The sequence below is a fragment of the Poecilia reticulata genome, linkage group LG1 (genome assembly GCF_000633615.1).
Source record: "Poecilia reticulata strain Guanapo linkage group LG1, Guppy_female_1.0+MT, whole genome shotgun sequence".
Taxonomy (NCBI): Eukaryota; Metazoa; Chordata; class Actinopteri; order Cyprinodontiformes; family Poeciliidae; genus Poecilia; species Poecilia reticulata.
Genome location: NC_024331.1, coordinates 9,731,655 through 9,748,399, shown reverse-complemented (window position 1 = coordinate 9,748,399; position 16,745 = coordinate 9,731,655). Strand labels below are relative to the sequence as shown.

The 16,745-nt window shown below is 35.5% G+C and overlaps 2 protein-coding genes across 2 annotated transcripts in view; both read left to right on the top strand.

The window, feature by feature from the left end:
- LOC103476323 (complement C3-like) overlaps window positions 1-8,322 on the top strand; it is a 24,156-nt gene extending 15,834 nt beyond the window's left edge. Inside the window, exons 24-42 of the mRNA XM_008428979.2 lie at window positions 164-370; window positions 490-565; window positions 679-838; window positions 1,638-1,733; window positions 1,947-2,097; window positions 2,840-2,925; window positions 4,152-4,229; window positions 4,343-4,498; window positions 4,587-4,649; window positions 5,419-5,500; window positions 5,594-5,651; window positions 5,733-5,823; window positions 5,947-6,036; window positions 6,112-6,214; window positions 6,480-6,560; window positions 7,142-7,234; window positions 7,333-7,416; window positions 7,815-7,959; window positions 8,116-8,322. Coding sequence (XP_008427201.1) covers window positions 164-370; window positions 490-565; window positions 679-838; window positions 1,638-1,733; window positions 1,947-2,097; window positions 2,840-2,925; window positions 4,152-4,229; window positions 4,343-4,498; window positions 4,587-4,649; window positions 5,419-5,500; window positions 5,594-5,651; window positions 5,733-5,823; window positions 5,947-6,036; window positions 6,112-6,214; window positions 6,480-6,560; window positions 7,142-7,234; window positions 7,333-7,416; window positions 7,815-7,959; window positions 8,116-8,257 — 2,042 coding nt within the window. The 3' untranslated portion in view covers window positions 8,258-8,322. The remainder of the gene's footprint in view (window positions 1-163; window positions 371-489; window positions 566-678; window positions 839-1,637; window positions 1,734-1,946; window positions 2,098-2,839; window positions 2,926-4,151; window positions 4,230-4,342; window positions 4,499-4,586; window positions 4,650-5,418; window positions 5,501-5,593; window positions 5,652-5,732; window positions 5,824-5,946; window positions 6,037-6,111; window positions 6,215-6,479; window positions 6,561-7,141; window positions 7,235-7,332; window positions 7,417-7,814; window positions 7,960-8,115) is intronic.
- Window positions 8,323-10,089: 1,767 nt separating this feature from the next.
- LOC103476998 (complement C3-like) overlaps window positions 10,090-16,745 on the top strand; it is a 25,612-nt gene continuing 18,956 nt past the window's right edge. The window contains 15 exon segments of the mRNA XM_008430203.2: window positions 10,090-10,194; window positions 11,045-11,243; window positions 11,511-11,673; window positions 12,234-12,322; window positions 13,020-13,108; window positions 13,177-13,256; window positions 13,330-13,417; window positions 13,501-13,603; window positions 13,749-13,866; window positions 13,974-14,089; window positions 14,344-14,490; window positions 15,469-15,568; window positions 15,692-15,783; window positions 15,878-16,069; window positions 16,151-16,306. Of these exon segments, the coding sequence (XP_008428425.2) occupies window positions 10,109-10,194; window positions 11,045-11,243; window positions 11,511-11,673; window positions 12,234-12,322; window positions 13,020-13,108; window positions 13,177-13,256; window positions 13,330-13,417; window positions 13,501-13,603; window positions 13,749-13,866; window positions 13,974-14,089; window positions 14,344-14,490; window positions 15,469-15,568; window positions 15,692-15,783; window positions 15,878-16,069; window positions 16,151-16,306 (1,818 nt within the window). The 5' untranslated portion in view covers window positions 10,090-10,108.

Below are 16,745 nucleotides of genomic sequence, written 5' to 3'. Positions count from 1 at the left end.
TGATAAAACATAAATTAACGAAGCTTCGAGACAGGTCAATTTTCCTCGAGGAATTTTAATAATCGAGGTACTCGAATCACTCGAGGAATCGTTTCAGCCCTAGTTGGAATATTAAAATTTTTCATCTATTCGTACATTTACTGATTTTATTTTGTGTGTGCAGGCAGAGAACAGGATTCTGGACTTGTGGAGAATCCCATCAGTGGCAGATCTATGGGTAATCTGTTCTACCAGCCCGGAGGTGAGGGTGAGGGGAACATGATCCTCATGACTCTGCCAGTCATTGCAACCATATATTTGGACAAAACCAATCAGTGGGAGGCTGTTGGTTTGAACAAACGTAATGAGGCTCTTCGGCACATAAAAACTGGTAAAGTCATTTAGATGTAAAGAGAAATGGATTTCCTTTAAAATAATAAATTTTCTTATTGTTGACTAAATGAATGCAAGGTTATTTGTGAATAAAATAACAATTTACTATCTGTTTAGGATACAACAACGAGCTAGCGTTTCGTAAAGGCGATGGCTCATTTTCTGTGTTTGCTAGTCGTGGAAGTAGCACCTGGTAAGGCATTCAAGGTTCAATTATATATTTTGGAGACAATACCTCACATCTTAGTATTTGTTCTATGTGCAGTTTGATTAACTAAATTATTAATGTTTTTTCTCCCCCATAAGGCTGACAGCATATGTTGCCAAGGTGTTTTCTTTAGCTTACAACTTGATAGCAGTGCAAAATGATCACATTTGTGGTGCAGTGAAGTATCTGATCCTCAACGCTCAGCAACCTAATGGCATGTTTAGAGAAGTTGGAAACGTGATCCATGGAGAGATGCAGGTTAGTGCACCACTACATAGACTATATCCTGAAAGGACTGTTTATTTCTACTAACATAGTGGCACATATTTAAGGAAATTGCATCTGTGAGTGGAACAACATAGTGAAAAATGTGAGTTGGGTCCATCAAAGCATTCCCAAATCATCTTTTTTTTCATGGCAAAGAAAGGAGTGGAGAAGATGGATTAGCTTGTCGTCAGGATCTTAGTTTCACAGAAAATTTTGGATCAGTTTGGGTGCCATTAATGCCAGAGTGACCAGCGTAACCAAACTGACTTATTTGTAACAAAGGCTGATTTCTGTTGCTGCTCTCACAGCAGTGTGTGACCAAACTGTTGACCAGCCTGAGTCAAAAGTTGCATGATGAAGGTCTTTGTTAGTTAAATGATCAAATTGCTACATTTTTTTATGTCTTTTTCTAAAAGTCATACGACTCAGTAAATGACAAGGAACCAGAGTCAACAGCAGAATAAGCTGCTTAGCACTGGCAGGGAAGATATTTCATGTTTTAATGGGCTCAGCATTGGCTCTGCTGTACAACATGCAGCATCTAAAGCTAAATAAACAGTATGTATTTTTTACAGTATTTACATTTGTTGTAAAGAAGCATTGTTGCAAAAAAATCTACCAAACACAAATGCCTTTACCTCTTGTGCCATGTTTATTTTCACTATTAAAATATCATCTGCTATGAAACTGAGAATTCATTAATGAAACAAAACCCAGTGTTTCATTTATTTGAACCATCATGATGAATATTTTACCTGACATGTTGGTGTTTGCATTTGTACTTATTCAGGGTGATGTGCTTGGCACAGACTCAGATGCCTCCATGACGGCCTTCTGCCTGATTGCCCTGCAGGAATCACGCACAATATGTGAAGTAACAGTACATGTGAGTACCTCGATTCCATCACACTGTGTTTTTAACTTGTTTATTTAGTTCAAAACTGTTTGTACTAAAGGTTTGTCAAAACAATGAACGTGAAAAAACAACTCTGACAATGAACAGAAGCGAATATTAAAGGTTTATGTCTTCACAATGATCTTTCTCGATGACTTCCCAACAAACCATTACATTTCCATGTTCTCCTTTTCATTTCCCTAGAGTCTTCCATCCAGTATATCAAGAGCTGTCACCTACCTTGAGGGACGTCTCCCCAACCTCGTCAACTCTTATGCCGTCGCCATTACATCATACGCTCTGGCCAATGAAAACAAACTTAACCGGGAAATCCTCTACAAGTTTGCTTCTCCTGGTATTTGCACTACCCAAAAAAAATCTAAATAAGTTGCACACACATATGTATGTATGCATGCATGCTGCGTCTTAGGGCCTGGGGCCCATAGGTAGAAGTGCTGTTTTGAGGGTTAGGTTTAGGACTAAGGTGTGAATTGAGTTTAAATTATGGTTAGGCTTAGGATAAATGAATGAAAAATAAATGGAAGTCAAGGTGACGACTTTGTGAAGATAGGAAGACATGCGTATGTGTGTGTTTGGGTCAGGGCCGGCCCAAGGCACAAGAAAACTAAGCGGGTGCTTTTTTTTTTTTTTTTTTTTTTTTACGATAATATATATTTGATCATGTAGAAATAATTTATACAGGCAAAATGAAAAAAATAATTGCTCTTGATTCTCGTTGGCCCTATATATTTTTGAAGGTTTTTTTGCTTGATAACGTTGGATGACAATAATTAAAAGTTTGCGATGTTTGACATCGCAAACTAGCAAAATGTTTTTATATCAGGCTGCATGGCTAAATCATTAATGTACCAATGAGCTGTTCTACGCTGTAGTTAGCAATATGTTTGCTGCAGAGCATGATAATTTATGTGACTAAAGCAAACATTATTTTTAAATCAACTCATAAGTTACATTAATTATAAGAGGCTTGGGTCGGCCCTGGTTTGGGTGGTTAGGGCTGTCTGGGTTGTAGAATTGTAATTTATTAAGTATGTCAGAAATATTTCAAAACATTTCAAAATGTTTCTGTTTTTCAGAGTTGAACCACTGGCCTATATCTGGAAAACAGACATTCACACAAGAGGCGACAGGTTATGCTCTCTTGGCTCTGGTCAGAGCTCAGGTGAGAAATTGTTCCATAAATATAGAGTTATGGTGATTTTATTATTATTATATTGAAACGCAAAAAAATTTAACATCAACTGGAGCAGCCCTGTTTTATAACATGAAAACAGTGTTGTTTTAATGTTTTTTGGGGGTTTTTTTAAATTAATGAATAGCTTTTTATGTGGGATTTTGCAGGCAATATCTTTTCGCTGGTGGATAGCAGTGAGAGCCATTTCAGTTTGGATATTTAATGGCAAATTAGGGAAAATAATGCTTAAACTAGAGCATATTCCAAATAAATTTCTGAAATCTATAATAACCTAAAATTGGTAACATTTTAATCACGTTGAGGGAGCCTTGTACCAAGATGCTGTACTTAAGCTTATAACATCTGTGCATTGAACCCAAATGTTTTCATTGAAATGAGACATCACATGCATTTCAGGGAAAAGCTGCATCTGTGTGTTTATTCATGAAAATCAGAGCAAATAAGTCATTTGACATTTGTGCTACTGGTTGGGGACAAAATAATTTTCAGAATTATTTAATATAATTTTATCACTTTAAAAACATTAAGAACACAAAACATGTTATGATTTTTGTTATGAATACCATTACTAATGTCAGTCCTCAATATACATAGCAGCTATTAATACATTTTCTGAGATTTTTATTTCTTTAGGTCTTAAAATCTGTTTTTTCATTTGGTTTGCTTAAAAAAATTGCTACTTTTACAGTACATAAATAAATTAAACGAAATGAAAACAAAACCAAACATAGGAAAAAAATTGCAATCGCAATGTTTTTAGAAAGTGTATTTTAATTGGGAGTCAACAGAACAAACATTTCCCATTGGACACAGATTGCTGTATGTAGTTTGAAATGCATCTGACAAAAATCAATGAGAAAATTAAAGGAAAATGAAAATTCCCTTGAAAAATAAAATAAATAAATTAAACAGCCAGAAGCATAATGTCTGGATCTGGGAAGGTTAACTAAAGTAACATTAAAAATGAGAATATATTTTTCTGCATTACTTTTTCATCCTGTTATTGTGGGTGAAGGGAGAACTGATTGTATTACCAGGACTAGGGAAGCATTACTTCTGCATGAATTTAGCACAGACTGCTTAGTGAATTCAGTATGGAAAAAGCAAGTAAGTGGGGAAAGAAGGCATTGAAATTACGCAGCATATATATAGAGAAAGAACTGCTAGTTTTGTAATTTTTTTTTTCATTATAGCACTTTGACGATGCACGGCCTATTGTTAGATGGTTTAACCAACAACAGTTTGTGGGTGGAGGCTACGGATCAACCCAGGTAACTCATAACTTTTCTTCTTGCAACCTTCTAGTTGTTAGAAAAATATAATTTGTTAGTTAAACTGGAATTTTTCTTAATTCTTCTCATTTGTAATTTTTCTGTCTTCCCAGGCCACTATTATCGTGTACCAGGCCGTGGCAGAGTACTGGACCAAAGCTAAAGAACCAGAATATGATCTAAATGTTAGCATCTTGTTGCCGGGCAGATCAAGGCCTGTCAAGTTCAACTTTAACAGAGGAAATTACTTTGTCACAAGAACATCTAAAGTGAGATCACAACCTTCCTTCACATTTACAACATTTAAACTTTTTTATGATTTGCTTTTTCCAAAATTACAAGTTAAAATCTTGACAGGTTCCTTACATCAACCAGGATGTTAAAGTTACTTCTTCAGGAATTGGAGAAGCAACAGTGACAGTAAGTAACTTTGTGTTATACTCCATGCAAGTACTAATATATTTTTTAGCAGTGTATGAACTGTGAACCATGAACATTAAGCAAAAGCTTTCAGACAGAAAGTGTAAAAATAAAGCAATATACCTTTCAGCCTAATTCTATTCTCTCTGCATATTCCATCATATAAAATGTAATCAAATGAGACCTTCTCTTTTCATGTATCAAGGATTTTATGAAATACAGCTACCTCTGGTTTGATTAATTTTGTTGATTACTTTTTACAAAATAATTCTGAGCTTTAAAATTTTGTTTGAATTCCATCTTTTAAAGGTTTTTCAGAATATCTGTTTTTCATCTCAGGTACTTTTGATGTGGAAAATCTGAACTTGTATGCATGTATGCTATGCACTGTTCTTATTCTAATGAATAATATGGAAATCTCTGTTCTTTAGAAACAGGGAACAGTTGTTAGTTGCTCTAGTGTTGTTCCAACAGGGTCACACTGATCCTTTGTGCGCATTTACAAAGGATTTTGAGCGTTGCGCTAAAACCGTGTGATGGTTAATTGATATCTGAAGAGGACATAGTGCAGCCTAAATTAATCCCCTGCAGTCTGTTTACTGTTTGCCATGTTAAAATTATTGTTTAGATTCTAAATCTCATTGCAAATCAATTGCATTTTGGAAAATAGTTGCATTTTTGTCATTGGTTATTTTGCATGTGAGGCACATTTAGACAGATCACGTCTTGTTCTAACGTTACAACACAATAATTTTACTCTCAATGTCAGATGGTGTCGGTGTATTACACCATTCCTAAAGAAAAGGAAAGTGATTGCCAGAAGTTCAATCTCTCTGTGCAACTAATCCCAGGTAATTTTTAGACATTGTTTTGTTTTGCAACATCTTGCCATTTTATCTCTTCTTGTGATTTGCTCAAAAAGATTGTGCATATTTCATTCATAGTTTCTTCAGGAATATCAGATGAGGATAGGAAGACATACAAACTTAAGATAGATGTTTTGTGAGTATTGTTCACACTTCAACTTTTGTTAAAAAGAATTACCTGAAATGACATAAGCTGCTCTGTGTGTTCCACATACAGGTATAAGGACAGGAATCGAGACGCAACCATGTCAATCTTGGACATCGGCCTTCTAACCGGCTTCACTGTTGACACGCAGGATCTGAACTTGGTGACAGATTGAGAAAAATGAACATAGAAGAGTTTTAACATTCAGTGTTGGACGTTTTTGATATTCCGAGGTGTTTTAAAGTTTATTAGATGATTGAGGCCACATGTTTATTTGTTTGTGCAGCTGTCTACAGGACCTGACCGCACCATTGCAAGGTATGAGATGAACACAGTTCTGTCTGAAAGAGGCTCACTCATCATCTATCTGGACAAGGTAATAATTCACCTTTCTTTTGAGCTTTTTCCTCATTTGTTAGTTGCTCCGTCATAAATGTAAATCTCTTACCAGGTTTCACACACACAACCAGAGGAGATCAGCTTTAGGATCCATCAGACATTAAAAGTTGGCGTCTTACAGCCAGCAGCCGTGTCTGTGTATGAGTACTATGAGCGTAAGTTTTAGCGGGATGGGCTTCAAGACTGTTTTGTGTGAAACAGCTTTCATTCCATTTCACATATGTATTAATGACTAATAGACTTTTATTAGACATTTCTTCATGTCTAATAGCGCCTTAACAAATAGAGAGCAGTTGTTTAAAATATTTTTAGAAAGCAAAAAATATATAATATAATGGACCAAATAAAGTACCTAGTATTTTTATTTTAGATCTTTTAATAGGCTTTGAGATATTAAAATAACTTTATTTCTCATTTTAGAAGCACCATGTGTGAAATTTTACCATCCAAAGACGCTGAATTTAAAGATCTGTATAGGTTATGAATGCATCTGTGTTGAAGGTAAGAAAAAAAACTGAGTCCAATTGTCTTAATTTGAATGACAAATTAAACATTTGCTTTTCTGCATTCCAATTTCTCCAAATCAATTAAGTTATGTAATAATATACAAATGAGACTTAAGACTGCAATGAAATTCAGTGAGAGACTGAACATAATCTGCAAGATGACCAGTATATGTACACAAATAAAGTCCCTTTCTAGAGATTAAGCTAATGAATTAGACTATTGTTCAAATGTTGATGTTTTTCAGTAACTCAATTCATTAAGTGAAACCCAATATGTAGATTAATGACACAGACTGACAAAATTTAACAAAGGATGTTAAATACTTTGTTTTTGTCTTTTATAATATTTTTTTCTCTTGCAGCTAATGGAAACAGGACATTTAGGATTAGAATATTACATCAGACCAACAAAAATTTTTACAAACAGAATTGTGGGCTGAATGAAAAAAAATGCTGTCTCTGTTCTACATCTAGCAACAATCTCCAATGGATCAATGATTAAGTTTCCAAGACATTTTTTTATTTCAAGTAAAAGAGCCATGCTAAAATCACCCTGCATCTCTTATAATGTTTCAGAGAGATGCAACATGCAGAAGCGCTACAGAAACAGCACTGATGAGCGCATAGCTAAGATTTGTGAGAACACAGGGACCAGCAAAATAGATTTTGGTAAGAAACAGCAAGTGGGCTGGAAGTAGACAAAATTCCTACCCAACCAAAATACAGCAAGTTTGATTATTCATAACTACCACATTGTCTGCACACAGCATTCAAAGCTACGGTGGAAGGGACTGATTTTGAGTCGTTTGCAGACTTTTACATAATGCGCATTGTCATGGTTATTAAAGAAGGTGGGTACCTATATTTTCAAAACTTTAAATAATTCCTAGATGGAAGTGGAGACAGTCGCATAAAATATTTATAGACACTGTATCTGATTATGTCTTTTGTTAAACTTGCTTTTGTGTTGTAAGGAGATGTAGCTCGTTAGTGTAAAAACCTAATTTAAATGTTACTGTAGTGCAGTGCCATCTGTTATTGTGATTACTTTCATTCTTCTGTACCTCCTACTAACACTGTATCCAAGTGTTTTTGCTTGTATACAGAGGTTTAAAAGGCATAAAGGGTAGATTAGCTATTGAGTCACAGTGAAAAAGCAGCACATTTCACTTACAGTAATACCATATTGTCTAAAAATGTGTTTTTTTTCTTTCTCCTTTTTTTGTTCTCATCTGCTTTTGAACCACAGGACCGATTGATGCAGATGCTGTTGGTAAACTGCGCACATTTTTCAGTCGTCAGTACTGCAGAGAAGCATTAAATCTGGAAAAAGGCAAAACCTACCTGATCATGGGATCATCCAATGACATTCTCAGAGACAACCAGAAGCAAATGTGGGTTTATGGACATTAGGAGATAGTCCTTTATAAACATCCTCTAATTTGCAGCCACTCATAAGTCATTGCAAGTTTATTCATATTTGTACCAGCAATTTACAGAGAGCTGGGCAACTCACCATTCCACGTATTTCTGTTCTTGTCCCTGTTTAGATTTCAGTATTTGCTCGGGGAGAGGACCTGGATCGAGTACTGGCCCTCAGAAGCAGAGTGCCGTCTTAATGACTACCAACCTACCTGCCTTGGCATAGAGGAGATGGTCGATCTGTACTCCACTTTTGCATGTCAGCAGTAACTGAACTCAAGGAAATAACCATCCAATTTTAAATATGCTTCATTTTGCAGTTTTTTAACATCTGCTGACAGTATTATTAAAAATCTCTTGGGTGTCTCATCTTTAATTATTGTCTGGAATTGAAACTGTTTTCCCCATCTTTCTCTGTTTCAGCTCTCATTATATACATAAATTCTTCTTTACTACCTTAAATACCTTCTTTAAATATTTGTGGGTCACAGTCAGGTGATGTGAAGATATTAGTAGAAATAGTTGTCTAAAAGTATGAAAGAACATGTCATGTCACTGGGTGCTCTGGAAATTAAACAGATCCTATAGTGATTCAGACACATAGTCTGTTTTAGCAATTTAAATCCACTCAGAATAAACATGTTACAATTCACTTTGCTACAATGCTTTGTTAGGGTCTTGGTGTATTTACTGAGTCTGCCAGCTGTATCGATCTACCAAAATAGCTATGACTCGCTAAGCCACTGGATTTTACAACCTGCTGAGTCACAAAATCAAATGTTGAGGGTACTGGTGCAGCTCACACATTAATATCCTTTTTACTACTGGAAAGGGAGTTTTTACCGATAACTTCACAGAATTCAAATGGACCATTTAATATAAACAGCACAGTGTTTCCCAACCCTGAACCAGATGAGTTATGCTCAGCAAAACTTTGTTAATCAGCCATCAATTGAAATTTGGCGTGCTGAAGCTGGGCCACTGTGGCTCCGAGACGAGGCTTGGGAAACATTGGTTTAACACGAGGAACATTCTTGAGTATTACAGAGCAAAAGTATTATTCAACAATTGCAAAACGACAATTTTGTCAAGTTGTTTTATTATTTTACCACCTCAATTTGGGTACATAACATACACATTTGGACTAAGACATATGTCTTAGTCTAAATTGGGTACATTTGTTCTGGTCATATTATTGTCTTTCTTTGTTGGATCAAAGTTCAAGTAGCTGGTGAAGCAAACGAAGTAAAAACTGAACAAAAGAAGTACACATTCTAAGGAAACGATGAAACCCTGACAATGATTAAACAACCAAATATATTGATCAGCAAATAAATGTGAAAAAACAACTCAGAAACGCATAAAGCCTGACAGTTTAATTATCTAACTTACCATATTTCTGGTTTTGTTTGCTTTTACATAAATATTTCAACTTTTTCACCAATACATGTCTGACAGCTTTAGTTGCTACTTCACCTTATAAATGCAATTATAAACATATCGACAAATTGCTAGCTTATCATATTAATCCTTTTTCTTTAAAGGTGCAGTGCACCACGGGCAGCACAACACCCCCTGCACACACAAATTCCCACCTCACTCTATAACCAGGCAAATCGTACAAAAGATCTTACTAAAAAAGGAAAAACTCAGATTTCAAAGAATCTGGAATCAGTGTGAAAAGTGAAGCTCAGGCTTCACCTATCTCAATCTAAGGTAAATCTAATGCTGAAAAAGATATACATTAAAAATACTACATACTTTTGGTGAATTAATTTTAAAGAATACATATTTTTAACAATCTTAAATTCTGTCTTAAAGAATCTGTTTGGTGCAGTGCAATCATGTTGTGTTTTGGCCCGTCAACGTAGAAGATCAAAACACTCCAGTGTTCTTAATATACATAAATCAATCATACTGTAAAATAGCCCGTTGTTCAGTTTGTCTCTCTAACAGAGTGCCTTTTTATAGTGATCATCACTTGCTTCACCATTTGACAAATTATAAATGCGTAAGCTGGTTAACTGTCTTTCAATTGGACAAAGTAAAAGAGGCAGGAAGAGGATCCTGCTGCCTGAAGATAAAAGACAGGCACACCAGCGATCTGTAGCCACAGCAGAGATGGGATCAATGATGGGATTCTCTGCTCTACAGCTCCTGCTGGTGGCTTTTTCCTGTCTGACTTCTCAGTCGAGTGCATTTCCTTTGTAAGTATATCTGGAAAACTTTTTCTTTTTTTCTATAATTGATACTTGTTGCTTTTAGATTAAATGAGCCAACGTTTCATTCAAGTTATGATCCTCAGTGCACGATAGTAAATCAGGGATGATCTTTCTCATTCGACTCTTGATTTGATTCTTCGCTGCAGTTAATAATGTATTTATTGTCTCAGAGCCTGTTTAGAATTTGTTTTGCTTTAGTTCATGACAAAACATAGTGGATGTGTGCTTTTGCCAAATGCAGCGTCTTATCCCAACAGTGTTGCGTCTGCATAATTTTTATTGTGTTGTCATTGCAATAGCATTGAAGCAAACATGCTTTAAAAACAGCAAAATGTAAACATTGCCTACAGTAACCAAATGAAAACTTTACATAAAACGAAAAAGGTGATTTTTAATTATTGAATATTAAAAGTGCTGCTTAAACTTTGATTCCATCGTTGTCACTCAGATCAAAGTACTGTTTGCACTAAAATGGCAGTACATTTACTGTCTATTTCAGGCTTTATTTGGTTCCATGAACCAGACAAAGCAAATAAAGCAACGGACCAAGTCCAGAGCTATGATGAAACGTTTCATCGTTCTACCATTGGATCTAAGTCCAGATAATGTTCAATCCTGAAATGCTGAAGGTTAAACATTACACTCTAATTTACCTTTTATTTGGGGTAAAACTCAATTTAGATTTGGTTTTAGCCTCTTATGGAATATGTTTTCTTCTAAATTGAAAAACAGCTGTTGGATCTGTTCAACAGGAATGAAAGAATTAATTTACAAAAAAAAAGTTTTTCTTTATAGTTTATTATACAACTTCTGCCTACTTTTTTTTTCTCAACAGGAAAGTTTTGTCCGCCCCCAACTTGTTGCGAGTTGGTGCAGCAGAAAACATATTTGTGGAAATTCAAGACTGCGAATCTGAAACAGAGATTTCTGTTGAAATTGCTGCATGGAGTTTTCCAACAAAAGCAAAAAAATTAGCATCGACACATGTGAGGCTTACAAAAGAAGGACATTTCCAGAATCTCGGAAGAATAACGGTAAAATCATATCAAAACCCATTAGTATGCTTATTAGCATTAGTATGCTTAATCTAATATAAAATTTTAAGTAATCTTTTTGTTACATAATTGTTACAAAGTGTTTCACGGTTAACATTCATGTTGGTATAAAAAATAGGCATTTATTTTCTTTTTATATCTACTAATGTATATATTTCATAATTCTGTAATAGTTAATACTTACCTTTGAGCGGATTTTTAAAAATGATCTAACTTTTAATTAACCGGGTTACTGTTGTTTCTCAGATCCCTGCTGATGAGTTTGAAATCGACTCAAAGAGGAAGCACTATGTTTACCTTCAAGCAAACTTTGGTGACAGTTTGCTGGAGAAAGTTGTGTTGGTTTCGTTTGAGCCTGGTTATATTTTCATCCAGACTGACAAAACTATCTACACCCCCAATAGCAATGGTAAGTATTACTCATGGAGTATGTCTTTTATCCCCATCTTTCATACCATGGTTCACTTCCAAAAATGCTTATAAATTACTGGGGGAGTTCTTTAAAAAAAAAAAAAACAGAGACATGGGTCCATGTCTCTGTCTCTATTCTGCATGTGCATCACTCTCACAAGGAACAAATATAGCACTGTTTGGAGCGGGTTTTTTGTTTTTTTGTTTTGTTTTTTTTAATCGTTCTGCGTTAGAGCGTCACTGATTAGCGCAGCATTCATCGTTTTCAGTGCCGTTGCATCCTGTGGTGTGGACAGGACGAAGGATGGGGGCCTTAGTGTTGCCTAACATGCAAATGAAGCCTTGTAATATGATATTGCCAAGAAAACTACAAACTACCACACACAAGGGAAGTTAAAAAAACAAATGACTTGCGTTCAAAAACCATACAGTTATTATCGTTAGAAATGAAGAGTTATTCTCACAGGAAAATGCTTTTTGCTTTTTCAGCAAACTGAAATGTTGTGCAATTGTGATGAAACATGTAAACAAGTGTCTGCCCTCTGTTCTGTTTGACAGTCAACTACAGATTGTTTGCAATCAGGCCTGGCATGGAACCGGTGGAGAGAGCGTCCGAAGCTGATGCTTTAATTAACATTCAGATTGTGGTATTGTACTATATTCAAAACTAAATATATGAAACCATATCAAAGTTTAAGAAACTGAACATAACACATATGCATACTAATTATTCAAGAAAGCTCAAGTACTTCTGTCACATATGTAACTATAAGAGTATCTTAGTTTTAAGTACAAGTCAGTAATACAATCCTACTCATTGAATTACAATATTATTAGAAAAATGTCGTTTGTTTCAGTAACTTAATTCACCAAGTGAAACACATTATGGAGATTATTTATACAGACTGACTTTTAAGTCTTTATTTCTGTTAATAATGATGTCCATCTATTTTCTATCGCCCTTGTCCCTAGTGGGGTTGGGAGGGTTGCTGGTTACTATCTCCAGCTAATGTCTGTCTGCTGCAGTACTAAAATTCAACATTTAGAATTAGAATATTACATTATGTTATTGAAAACGTTTTTCATTCAGAAATGTGGGCAATTGAAAAGTATGTTTACTTTTCAATTGTAAACATTGAACAAATAACTTGAAGGTTATTTGTTTCAAGAAGCACTTTTAATTTGATAAATTACCTTAATCATAACTCATATTCTAGCAAATTGAATGGCTTTATTGTGTAAGAATAATGGATAACATAACAATTTCCTTCAGAAATGCTTCTGAAGGAAAGAGTTTTTTACACTGATGATACCTGCTATGGCTTATTTAATGTTTCTATTTAGACCCCTGACGGCGCCACGTTACAATCTGACTTTTTTATTTTCAATTCACAAATACACTCTGGAACGTACCATCTTGGTGACCTTGTAAGGTAAGTTACCTTATGATGCAAGTTAAAAATAATCTACTCTGCCTATTGATGTGCATCTTCTGCTGTAGCCCAGGGATTTGGAAGGTGATTGCAAAGTTCAGCACCAGCACGCAGAGCTTTGTGTCAGAGTTTGAGGTTAAAGAATATGGTAAGTCTAGGGTCGCTATACCTGTGGCCATCAAATGGAGACAACGATAAAATGTGCAGTGATCTTTTCACAGTGCTTCCGAGTTTTGAGGTGGAAGTGAAGCCTTTGCAGCCCTGCTTCTATGTGGACAGCAAAGAACTCAAATTCAGCATTGAAGCTACGTATGGAAAATTGATTGGTACACATAAGGAACTTCTTACTCTGTAACTGAAAATAAGCTGTTTTATTTTATTCACGGTTTCAGGTACACGTTTGGTAAAAAAGTGGATGGATCAGCCTATGTGGTTTTTGGAGTTATGCATGAAAATCAGAAAAAAAGCATTTCTGATTCTCTCCAGAGAATTCCGGTAAGTTGTTTTAGACTTTTCTGGACAAATATTAATTAGGATCCCATTCAAATTTTGATGTGATTTATGACAGACAGTGGCTTTCCAAAATGGTATATTATTTGGTATTATATTTGATGGTAAAATATGTTTCATTCCATTTTAGATTGTTGAAGGCCAAGGAGAGGCCAAAATAACAAAGGAGAACATCAACACTATCAAAGATGTGGACAGCCTGGTTGGGGAAACTATATTTATAAAAGCAAGTGTACTGACAGAGAATGGTAAGAATGACGAGAGGAAATGAAAGATTTTTGGAAATAATTTTTGCTACGCATGATCAGTATTTGGAGGTTTAAGTGATTCACTAATAATGAAACATTGCAAATAGGTGGTGAACTGGTGGAAGTTGAGTTGGGAGGCATCAAGATTGTCACATCGCCTTACACCATCAGCTTTAAGAAAACGCCCAAATATTTTAAACCAGGATTATCGTTTGATGTAACAGTAAGTAACATGTATATGTCTCAAATGTGTAGCCCCCAAACCCCAACAAAAAAAAAACAACTTTGTTGGTTTTACTTAATCAGTGAAAGCCTTTCTGACACATTAGTGGCAATACCAGTGATAAGCTTGGCAGAACTGTAAAAGGATTTTGCATGTTACTAAGAGAGTTGACCTGTGTTGAAGATTAAAAAAAAATCATAATTGTAAAAGTTAAAACAATGCTTTCAAGTATTGGTTTWCTTTTTCCTTAACAGGTTGAAGTTTTAAATCCTGATGAGAGTCCAGCGAAAAGTGTGGTTGTGGTAGTTGATCCGGGGTCAGTTACAGGTTTAACTGGAACCAATGGATTAGCGAGGCTTACCGTCAATACAGTGGCCAACTCAGATCTCCTATTTATTGCAGTAAGTCATTTGGACCCTTCATGTCAAATAACTCTTCTGTAGTGAAAAGATGGAATTGACCTGCTTGGCTTTTGGCTTTTTTTTTTGTGAAATAATTTCCTGACATCCTTGTATTTATTTATTTATTTATTTATTTATTTATTTATTTATTTATTTATTTATTTATTTATTGTATAAATTCTTAGTCATCTCTTTCATATATTTTTAACTACTTGAACTTCTTTTTTTTTTTTTTTTAAGACAGAAGCTGCTGTGAAGCCTTTTCAAAATCTATAGGTCAATCCTAAACAATTTTGTTATTTTAGGACATGAGCCAACTGAAGGTATGCCAGTGACTTAAAGTGCTTTGCTCTGGTGATAGTTGCTTTAAACTCCCCCAAAGCAGAAAGACAGACACAGGTCGTCTCTGCCTTGCTGCATTTGGGTCCATTGTCATTACTACATCATGATAGTAATGCAAATATTTTATAAAAGCTGCAATAAATGTAGTTTTCTCTTAGTTTTTTTTTAAATTATTATTATTATTATTTTCTGCGGGCTACAGGGGGATTAGGTGAAAATGAGGAAGGATGCAACAGAATCAAGTGCAAGTAATGTCTTTGAACAATCAGTATCAATTGTCTCAACTAGCTACAACTGGTGGCCCACCTAACATTAGCTCGCCTTGAGCCCAGGTTTGGATCTCAGCTGGCCTAATCAAAAGGCTACATTTTTGCTGAGAATAAAACTCTGAAGCTATATGAACAAATGTGCTGAGATGAGTGCACATTCAAATTTTCATGTGCATAAACGGAGGGTTTTTGGCTGGTCAAACACCGCTCACTTAAGACGTAGAAGACTTGTAGTAAAGACAGCGAAACAAGTATAGCTGTGTCCATAGTCCCAGAAACCAGTTTCTTCTTCCCTATTTTATAATATCACAGGTTAAGTCTGTCAATTACTTGTTTTTCCTTTCTTTAAATGCTTGTCTAATTTTAGGCAAGGACAGATGTTCCTCAAATCCCTTCTGAAAGACAAGCATCAGTCAACATGACAGCCTACCCATACCAAAAAGAAAGCAACAATTACATCCACATAGGTAAGTGATTTCTAGACATATTTTAATAAACTCTGACCATGGTAATATCAGTAACATACAAAATACATGGGTTTCTACTTCTCTTGGTTGTCCCACTTTAACACCTGAAATGTCTGACTGCAGGTCTGGACAAAACACTCGTGAATTTGGGAGAAAACATGAAAATTAATCTTAATTTTGAAAACCAGGATAGACATTGTGACATCACATACCTCGTGAGAAACATTCTTTAAATCTATGTCTTGTTAATGGGCATGCTTTCAGAGTCTGATTCCCTTTGTTGCATAGTAAAGCTAACCCTTCCCACAGGTCTTCAGCAGAGGCCAGTTGGTCCAGTATAAACGATACAGGAAAGAAGGTAATAAACTGGTCACCGTGATACTTCCAATTACCAAAGAAATGCTGCCATCCTTTCGCCTCGTTGCCTACTTCCATCCAACAGAGTCAGAAGTGGTGTCTGACTCTGTTTGGGTGGATGTGGAAGACACCTGCATGGGATCGGTGAGAAAAATGTTACATTGCAAGTACATTTCAGGATTTAATGAATCACATCTCTAATGGATTTTTCTCTTTCTTTTTTAGTTGACGTTAATCTCAAACAAGAAATCATACTTGCCTCGAGAAAAAGGCATGCTTGAGCTTAAAGTCACAGGAGATCCAGGGGCAAAAGTGGGTCTGGTTGCAGTCGACAAAGGGGTCTATATTCTAAACAACAAGTACCGTCTGACACAGAAAAAGGCAATTTCTTTTTCTTTCATTCTTTTTTTTCCAAGTTTAACATGTTAGATTTCTTTCCTTTGCATGTGCTTTAAAAAAGAAGAAAATAACACTCAATATGATTCTATAAGTTTGTATAGACACAGTATTTCCCAACCCTGGTCCTCAAGGGACACTGGCCTGCATGTTTTAGACGTCTCCCTCCTTTAATGCACCTGATTCAGATCATTGCAAATGCCATCAATTGAAATCAGCCGGGCTGAAGCAAGGACACACATAAAACATGCAGGACAGTGTGTTTTCAGGACCATAGTTGGCAAATACTTTTATTATCACAATATCATTCAAATATGAAAATTGGCCACAAGTGGTTTCAAATCCATAGCAATTCGCCACAGAGAAATAGATTATGCAGAGATGGTTCATTTTTAACTTCACATGGAACCTTGAGATAGTAAAA